At 41.6% G+C, this 9169-nt stretch overlaps 3 protein-coding genes across 5 annotated transcripts in view; 2 read left to right on the top strand and 1 right to left on the bottom strand.

Annotated features, from left to right (window-relative positions):
* Nucleotides 1-9169, bottom strand: part of gtpbp3 (GTP binding protein 3, mitochondrial) — a 633967-nt gene that overhangs the window by 291505 nt on the left and 333293 nt on the right. The window lies entirely within an intron of this gene.
* LOC104966243 (LIM zinc-binding domain-containing Nebulette-like) overlaps nucleotides 1-9169 on the top strand; it is a 161463-nt gene that overhangs the window by 34270 nt on the left and 118024 nt on the right. The gene's annotated exons all lie outside the window — the stretch shown is intronic.
* The window catches only part of LOC104966244 (nebulette-like), a 130983-nt gene that overhangs the window by 9610 nt on the left and 112204 nt on the right, over nucleotides 1-9169 (top strand). Inside the window, exons 5-19 of the mRNA XM_010795428.1 lie at nucleotides 3923-4030; nucleotides 4119-4229; nucleotides 4337-4444; nucleotides 4926-5036; nucleotides 5195-5305; nucleotides 5572-5682; nucleotides 5827-5937; nucleotides 6073-6183; nucleotides 6264-6374; nucleotides 6941-7048; nucleotides 7595-7705; nucleotides 7865-7975; nucleotides 8059-8169; nucleotides 8397-8507; nucleotides 8595-8705. Coding sequence (XP_010793730.1) covers nucleotides 3923-4030; nucleotides 4119-4229; nucleotides 4337-4444; nucleotides 4926-5036; nucleotides 5195-5305; nucleotides 5572-5682; nucleotides 5827-5937; nucleotides 6073-6183; nucleotides 6264-6374; nucleotides 6941-7048; nucleotides 7595-7705; nucleotides 7865-7975; nucleotides 8059-8169; nucleotides 8397-8507; nucleotides 8595-8705 — 1656 coding nt within the window. The remainder of the gene's footprint in view (nucleotides 1-3922; nucleotides 4031-4118; nucleotides 4230-4336; nucleotides 4445-4925; nucleotides 5037-5194; nucleotides 5306-5571; nucleotides 5683-5826; nucleotides 5938-6072; nucleotides 6184-6263; nucleotides 6375-6940; nucleotides 7049-7594; nucleotides 7706-7864; nucleotides 7976-8058; nucleotides 8170-8396; nucleotides 8508-8594; nucleotides 8706-9169) is intronic.

Genomic DNA, 9169 nt, shown 5'->3' with positions numbered 1-9169 from the left:
CGTGTCGTCGTAGTCGTTGTGTGTGTGTGTGTGTGTGTGTGTGTGTGTGTGTGTGTGTGTGTGTGTGTGTGTGTGTGTGTGTGTGTGTGTGTGTGTGTGTGTGTGTGTGTGTGTGTGTGTGTGTGTGTGTGTGTGTGTGTGTGTGTGTGTGTGTGTGTGTTCAGGAAAACATTACGGCTGCATAGTGCGGAAGAAGGTCGTGCTTCTGGAGGAGCTAAAGAGAGACACTCCTGAGTTTGGTGGGTTTGGCAGCCTGGTGTTCTGTGTCTGCTTGCTGTTTGCTTTAGGTTTGGTTTTTAGTAGATCCTTAAAGGTGCAATGTGTAATGCACGTTACAGTCACAAGTTATACAAACATAGATCAAAAAGGGAACTACTTACTTACAGCATGGCAAGAATAATAGGCCAAATTTGATAAAACTATATTTTAATCATGTAGTGCTTGCCTTTAATTAACTTTAGCAATCTGCGTGTTTACTGTACTTCTTAATGGGGGGTTATACAGGGAATGTTTACTGAACTAAATTCAAATGAGCAGAAACAAGAAAATATCTGCAGTCCTGGGTCAAACCTGCATAACATTAGCAACACAAAGTTTACTAATCGTGTGGGCAGTCAAAGCCCGGGGTTAGCACTGGCTGAATTTGAGTTGCTACAGCCTCGCACTGGAGAAGGTTTTCTGGAGTTACCTCAAGCCGTCCTTCTGGAAAGGTTTTCTCCTTGCTGCGGGAAGATGAAACAAAACTGTAAAAATTGTTCTCGTTCCTGTCGCTGAGGGCAACAGCCACTCACTGTCCGTTAGCATGCTGTTTTCAGTTGATGCACAATACTTTTTCATAGTTTAAATGCTCTATCTAAAATTCTGGTTTTATCTTACACATTGCATTGTTAACTTCTGTGATCTTTATTATCTAGATTTCATTGTGGATTGAGGATTTGCTACCATCATTTAGGCTAAAAAAACTGAGATTATTTTGGGGGTTTTGTCCAGTTGGTTAGACACAACAGAACATCTGAAGAATACAATTAATCACCTTGGGTTGTAACTGTGTTTTGGATGTGACAGATTATTAATTTACTTTAATTTACTTTACTTATAAACCTCTCTGAATATGGTGTGTGTGTGTGTGTGTGTGTGTGTGTGTGTGTGTGTGTGTGTGTGATACAGGCTGGCGGTTCGGTGCTGTGTACGGAAAGTCTGGAGTGTTTCCCAGCGACTACGTCCGTCCTGTAGCGGCTCCGGACTTCCTGGTTCTCCCCGCTGAGCGCGTCGAGCCTCGGGACCGACAGGGGCGGGTCGCTGCGTCTGCTGCTATCGCCGTGGCGATGGGCTCAGCAGTGGCTGCCCATGAGCTCGACCTCTCCACTGAGGTGCAGACCAGGAAGTTGTTTTACTCACATTACAGGAATATTCTTCTAAATCATGCCACACCAAGAAAATATGGGTGTGATAACAGTGTAAGGTAGAGAATACCAATTGATTAATTTAACATAACGTATAACATTTAACGTGATTGCCCATTTAAGAGTTAATAAGTATGAATTACAGGTTTGGAGTGGGAATAAGTCTCAGATTTCAGCATGAACAAAACCCCTATATAGTATATTGATTGCGATGCCAGCTGATGTTTGGACAGTATATGTTGAAATGCTTTGTTAAGCAGAAATGGAGATATTTTCTATATAATGACATGCTTAGTGTTCCTTTAAACGCTATTGCTTAGCTTCATATTTGTGTGTGTGTGTGTGTGTGTGTGTGTGTGTGTGTGTGTGTGTGTGTGTGTGTGTGTGTGTGTGTGTGTGTGTGTGTGTGCATCAGGTAGTAAATGAGATGTATGGGGACGGTCTGAGCGCGGAGCTGGACGATCTGCCTCTGCACGGCGGCCAGTACCAGATGGCTGAGTTTGCCAAGAAGTACTTCAGAGAGGCGCAGAGGAACAAGAGGTCAGACACACACTGTAGCGGCTGTTTTTTCTCAAAACAAAAACTCAAAATGAAACTGCCGCCGAGGCACCGGGTATCTTACACAGTTATAAAGTCCATTTTCCTGTCGAGAATTTCAGTTTTTCAGTTTATTTTCTTACACAATACAAAGAACAATGGCTTCTACCTTGTCTCCTGCCTTGGTAATAAAAGATTATTTGTTTTCCATCAGTCCATCCATCTTCCAGCTGTCTAACAATAAATACCCACATTACCCAGTGCCTGATGCTGTTAAATAACTAGATGTTAACTACTCAAATTAATGAAATAATGGGACTGGATTAAGATGTGATTCATGAACTTTTAACCGACATGAAAACACATACAGTTCATAACTCCTGACTATATTTTGCACACAGTGAACAGAAAGCCAAAAAGGGGAAGGAGGGCAGGGATCCTCATGACATGGTCAAATTCTCCAAGGTAAAGCAGCTGAGTTTGCTTCAAAGCACAATCATTCAAAAATATGATTGTCTTCTCTCATATTCTATATTTTCAACAATATTGTGTTGTTTTGTTCCTTGCTTTGTGTTTGTCTCTGCAGTCTCCAATCCAGGAGTCTCTGATTGACTTCTCCGACAGTGGGATGAACAGAGTGGCTGTGGACATCTTCATAGGTGAGAGGACACATCAATTATGTATATAGGAAGTAGATATTAATAGGTTGCTGTCATAGAGGAAAATGAAAGGTCTTCAGATCCAATTGAAACGGACAGAGGGACAAGAACAAATAAATACAACATTACTTCTGTTTCCTAAAATATTTAATTTCCATGTTGATTGTTTTCCAGCTATAATGAAGTTCATGGGAGACTTCCCCCTGAAGGGTCAGACTGAACAGGACCTGGTCACCTCCGTACTGAAGGTACACACACCAAAACACACACACAAACACACACACACACACACACACTAACACACACAATGACGTTGAATGGCTTAGAAAATATTAACGAAATAAATACTTACATGTGATGCGTTTAAGTGAAATTAAAGATCAACATAATTGTCTGCATGAATGTGCTCATATATCCAGTTAAGTGCTGACCATGGCCTGATAAAGGATGAGTCTTACTGCCAGGTGCTCAAGCAAGTGACCGCCAACACCAGCTCCAAACCGTAAGACTTTTTCTTCATTTTACATCACCTGCGGCCTGATGGTTTTGATCACAGTAGTTCTTCAACTTGTAGTGGTGCGTATATGTTGTGCAGGGACAGTTGTCAGAGAGGATGGCGGCTGCTGTACATCCTGACAGCTTTCTATCGCTGCTCTGACGTCATGAAGCCGTTTATGTTGAAGTTCCTTCAGGACGCCTGTGAGAGCCCAGGGATGCAGTATCAAGGTAGATAATCCACTAATACATAAAAAAAAAAAATCATAAATCCATCACTACCGTTGTGAAAGTATATCCTTGGTTATCCATCAATCTGTTACCTTTTTTTGACCCAGGCATTGCCAAGGCATGTGAGCAGAATCTGAGGAGGACCTTTCAATATGGCGGACGTATACAGTATCCCAACAGCATGGAACTCAAAGCTATGCTGGTTAGTCTCTAACTCAGCTATGCAGTCTTCTTACTGTACTTCATTTATATGTGGCTTGAAACAAGTTAAAAGGGTACCAAACTCAAGTGTTGTTCTCCTCTCTGATTGGTTGTTTGTGTGCAGGCTGGGCGGAGCTCCAAGAGACAGCTGTTCCTGCTGCCGGGCGGGATAGAAAGACACGTGAAAATCAAGACGTGTTCTGTGAGTGGCATACACACACACACACACACACACACACACACACACACACACACACACACACACACACACACACACACACACACACACACACTGACTCTGAGCTAAGTAAATTGTGAATCGACTTTTATCAGGCTTTTCCTCCCATGCACTTTCTCTCAGTGAGATATTGACACATATAAAGTGTGTGTTTGGTGCAGGTGAAGTACAGAGAGGAGGCGGGGAAGTCGAGCAGTCTGTTCTCCACCCTCCCTCACACTATGCAGACACAGCTGGCCAAAGAGCAGACGCAGCTGCAGAGTCAGGTGAAAACACTTTGAGCGTCTGAAACTCTCCCTGTGTGCAGTCTGAAACGTCCACATGCTAAATGTATTCTATCCCTTTGGGATGCAGGTGAAATATAAAGAGGGACACAAGAAGGACGCGTCCTCCTCTCTTTACCACCTCCTCCCTGAGACCGCTGAGATGCATCTGGCCAAACACCAGTCAGAGATCCAGAGCCAGGTGCTGTCAACGCTGAAATAATAATTGAAAAATAACAATACGTGACATTAATATAACGCTTTTCACAGTGCTCAATTTAAATCAATCTTTTGTCTTTTTGCCTCCAGACGAAGTACAAGAAGGACCAAGAGGATCTTTCTGAAACGTTGTTCTCTTTGATGCCGGAGACTCTGGAGACTCAGTTTGTGAAAGAGATGTCTGAGACACACAGCGAGGTGAGATGCATATTATAGTAGTTTATTGGTCTTAAAGAAGCTTGCTTTTATGCAATATATAACAGGATGTAATGTTGCTTCTGTTGGTGTGAATGGTCTTTTTAAAGAAGTAATGTTATGACAGTGACATTAACTGTGTTGTTCTGAATGTTTAAAATGAGACACTCATTTCTGAGTAGAAATATCAACAATTCTTCCATATGTCCCATATTTACATCATAGACTAACATGTGTCCTCTACGTGGGGTCAACCAGGGCATGGAGCTGAAATCCTATTGGTTGACAGCTGATGATGTCACAGAATGGTTGCTAATCAACCGCCAATAGCATGCACGTCTGATAACGCTGGTTAAAAGCAGATAAACGTTTAAGAGAAGTCAGGAAAATAAAACGATTTTGGAGTAGGAGGACTGTCGTGGGTTTAATACTTTAGATTGTAGTCAAAGTGTTGTATGTGTGTGTGCATGTGTGTGTGTGTCAGGTGAAGTATAAGCAGGCTGGGAAGCAGCAGACAGCGTCCTCTCTTTACTCCAAACTTCCAGAAACTCTGGAGACGAAACACGCCAAGGAAGCGACTGAACTGCAGAGTGAGGTGAGTGTCTCTTTACCTTTACTGTATATTCTGTTTTCTGTCTGACCTTAAAAATGCTATGTTGACAAAACGTACACTTCCCCCTAAATGTATGATTCTCTTTTACTGTGGTGAATGTCCTCTTGTTTTCTCACTTTTTTTAAATATTTTTCCGACAGAAAAAGTACAAAGATGAGGGGAGGAAGGACATGACGTCGTCTCTTTACTCTCAGCTTCCTGATACATCAGAGACTCAGTTTGCACGAGAGATGAGCGAGATTCAGAGTGAGGTACAGCAAACACACTTTTCTTTTTGTTAAAATCACATAAAAAACAACATTTTCAGAATAAAACAATATGTCCAGCTCAGGAAAAAGAGCTCAAAGGGCCTCCTTTTAGAGTTCTCTATATGATGGAGATATTACCCTCATTACAATCATCTGGAGGTTTTTGTAGAACAATATATAGTTTGAATAAGACATGCACGTACTGCAACACAACTATGATAATACAAGAAATAAAGTATCTTTCTGAATATGTGTTTATACGTCTGTAGAACAAGTACAAGGAGAGTGGGAGGAGGAGCCAGTCTGTCAGTATGTACTCTCAGCTGGCAGACACCAACGAGATCCAGTTTGCAAAATCTGTTTCTGAAATACAAAGTGAGGTACGGTAATGATTTACTTTAAATGTTGTTTGATTGTATTGATTTGTTCAATGCTCATTTGTTTACCTGCAGTCACAGTGTTTGCCGCATCAGATACAAAAGTTCCCTTTGTTTATTAATTGTGATTTTCGTCTTATTTTCCAGGCTAAATATAAGGAGGCAGGGCGAAAAGAGGCGTGCAGCTCTCTGTACTCGAAGCTGCCGCAGACTCTGGACACGCTGCACGCTAAAGAGGCCTCACAGCTGCAGAGCCAGGTGTGTACATGCAGTATTTGTGTATTACTTTGGCTGTATAATTCTGATCCTCAAAGGCTTGGTGAGAACAACAACTCCCATGATCCAATGCCACTTCACAACACCAATGTGTCTGTGTTTCCCCTCTCTGTGCAGGTGAAGTATAAGCAGGAGAGCAGGAAGGAGGCGACCAGCTCTCTGTACCACCAGCTACCTGAAACCTCAGAGACTCAGCTGGCTAAAGATCTGAAAAACATTCACAGCGAGGTGAGAAAAAGTGACAGATGAGAGGAAAAGTCAAAAAGGTATCCCTGCTGTGTTTCTAAGCTCTGCACTCTCTTCCTCAGGTGAAGTATAAAGAAGAGGGGAGGAAGGAGTTGGGGAAGAACTTGTACTCGCTCCTCCCTGAGACGGCAGACACGTTCTTCGCCAAGCAGATGTCAGAAATACAGAGCCAGGTGAGGACCCTGAACGCATCATACAGGTGCTCTGCAGAGGGAAAGTGTTATTATGATCTTACAGTGTGTTTGCATTACTACTGCAGACAGAAATAACATTAGCGAATGCATTTTATTGAAACAAAATTATCAAGTCCGACCGTTTATTTTGCATAATTGATTATAAGAACTGTAATTATCATTCAGGTAAAGGCAACGTTTTATTCAAGTGTAGTAAAACTATATTGTGCCAATGATATCAAAAAAATCCTAAATCTGAGTATAGTTATGAAATTGAGGATACTAGTGGCATATTGGTTTTGTGATTTCATTTTGGAATAAAATAAAATAAAGATAAAATAAAAATAGAAGTTTTTTTCCAAATGATTGTACTGATTTTGTTTAACGATTAATGTCAGTATTCTTCTTTTAACATAAAGATGTTTTATGTTGTAAATGTTTTACTGAATACCTGAACATCTTCTACGTTCACCTTGCATTTATCTGAACTTAACGGTATAAAAGGGAACAACCAGAATATTGAATGACTTCAATCCAATCTTTTTCTTTTGTCTTTTTGATTGAAGACAAAGTACAAGAAGGACAGAGAGGATCTTTCTGAAACGCTGTTCTCTTTGATGCCGGAGACCCTGGAGACTCAGTTTATCAAAGAGATGTCTGAGACACACAGTGAGGTGAGAAACCTTTACAGTTATTGATGATATTACAAGGATTTCAATTTGTTTTATGGGGAGTCAGCTCACATTTTAGGGCGAAAAGACTTTAAACATACAGTAAATATAAAAATACTAACCAGATCACCAGAAAATAGTCCCTAAAAAACACACTCTTTCCTCCTTGTTTAATCAAAATGATCATGAGAAGCTGGGTCTTTAGAGAAGACTTCTTTCTTTCAGCACATTGTTGTTTTGGTTCTTTTCATGCGTTTTGTTAAACGTCTGAAGGTAAGTCTGCAGGGGGAGCGGTTACGTCAGTGTAATGAAGTGTGTGTGCTGCGTCACACACACTTCATTCATTCACTCTGACATGTTGACACACTGCAGATAAACGGACCGTCCTTCTATTCTGAGCTTCTTATCAGAACCGCATTTAGAACGGCTGATACTTCTCTACATCTCACCCCTCCTCCACACTCTGGGTTTTAATTCTCTGAACAATACAATGTTTTCATTCTGTATGTGCCTCATATGTTCTCCTCAACTCTAACTTCCTTACTGCAGGTCAAGTATAAAGAAGCGGGAAAGAAAGAGGCCAGCAGCGCTCTGTACCACAAACTACCGGAGACTCTGGAGACGCTGCATGCTAAAGAGGCCACTGAGCTGCAGAGTGAGGTACACACACTACCCTGAGGGAGTTTCATGCAAAGAAAGATTGACGTTGATATTCAAACAGCGTGTTAAAAAAGACATTGAGTTTGATTATGTCTTGATTGTGTCTGGTTCAGTTTAAACTCAATTGAAACCCCACTCAAGTGACATTGTTCCCTTCAGAATAAGTACAAAGAGGACTGGAAGAAGTCGATGTGGTGCAGTCATTACGCCCAGCTGCCGCTCACCGCCGAGACGCAGCTCGCCGCCAAGATGACCGAACTGCAGAGCGAGGTACACACACACACCAAACACACACACATTTACAACTTTATAACAGCTGAAAGATTGTAATGTATTTCTCTGTGCGTGTCCAGAGTAAATACAAAGAGGAAGGGATGAGGAGTCTCTCTCAGAGTTTCTACTCTCAGCTGCCAGAAACTCCTGAGACTCAGTTAGCTAAAACCGTCTCTGAGCTGCAGAGCGAGGTGAGGAAACACTCGTACTCATCTTTCTTTATTTGTGTGACTTTATCCTTTGTACATCTCACTGGATTCAATTAAGGTCCAACAGGTACTGTAGTTTAGCATTAATATCCTATAATTACTAGTTAAACCACTGTTTGTATTGTAATAAACAGACCAACACACTAACAAAAGATCTTCAGTGACTCACATGTAATCAGAGGTGGTGTAACAGCGGATGTTTCCTGCAGGCTAAGTATAAGGAGGCGAGCAGGAAGGAGGCGGGCAGCGCTCTGTACCACACACTGCCTGAAACTCTGGACACGCTGCACGCTAAAGAGGCCTCCGAGCTGCAGAGCCAGGTATGATAACACTCACATGCACCGAGGAGAACACTGTAGACAACTTCCTCAAAGCCTCTGTCTCTGACCACGCTGTTTCCTCTCCAGGTGAAGTATAAGGAAGGAGGGAAGAAGGACATGGGCTCCTCTCTGTACTCTGTGCTGCCGCAGACAGAAGAGATGAAGGTCGCTAAAGCTGCCATGGAGCTGCAGAGTGAGGTACTATTCAGATACTTTATTGAAGTAAAAGTACTTATTCCACCCTGTGAAAACAGTCAATATCGAAAGTATCATAAGAAATGTAGTTAAAGTGTATAAATCCTTGCAAAGCAAACAAACAAGCACACAAAAGTGGAGTAAATGTACTTAAATTCCACCACTAATGATTCATGTCCCGTGCCATATTGGAAATGTAGTAATAATAAATGCATTTTTGACTTTTAATTAAACAAGTGTCTTTGGAAAATGAGACTCTAGTTTGATTTGATTGTTTCATTTTGACGAAAATAAAACAAACATCAGGAGTACAGGGCAGTGAAAACATACAGATGTTTTACTTGATGGGCATTATTATATTGTTTTGTGTGTGTGTGTGTGTGTGTGTGTGTGTGTGTGTGTGTGTGTGTGTGTGTGTGTGTGTGTGTGTGTGTAGTGTAGTGTGTAGTGTAGTAGTGTAGTAGTAG

Source organism: Notothenia coriiceps, unplaced genomic scaffold, assembly GCF_000735185.1.
Source record: "Notothenia coriiceps isolate Sejong01 unplaced genomic scaffold, NC01 NC01_scaffold00037246, whole genome shotgun sequence".
Classification (NCBI taxonomy): domain Eukaryota; kingdom Metazoa; phylum Chordata; class Actinopteri; order Perciformes; family Nototheniidae; genus Notothenia; species Notothenia coriiceps.
This window is presented reverse-complemented; position numbering and strand designations above follow the sequence as displayed.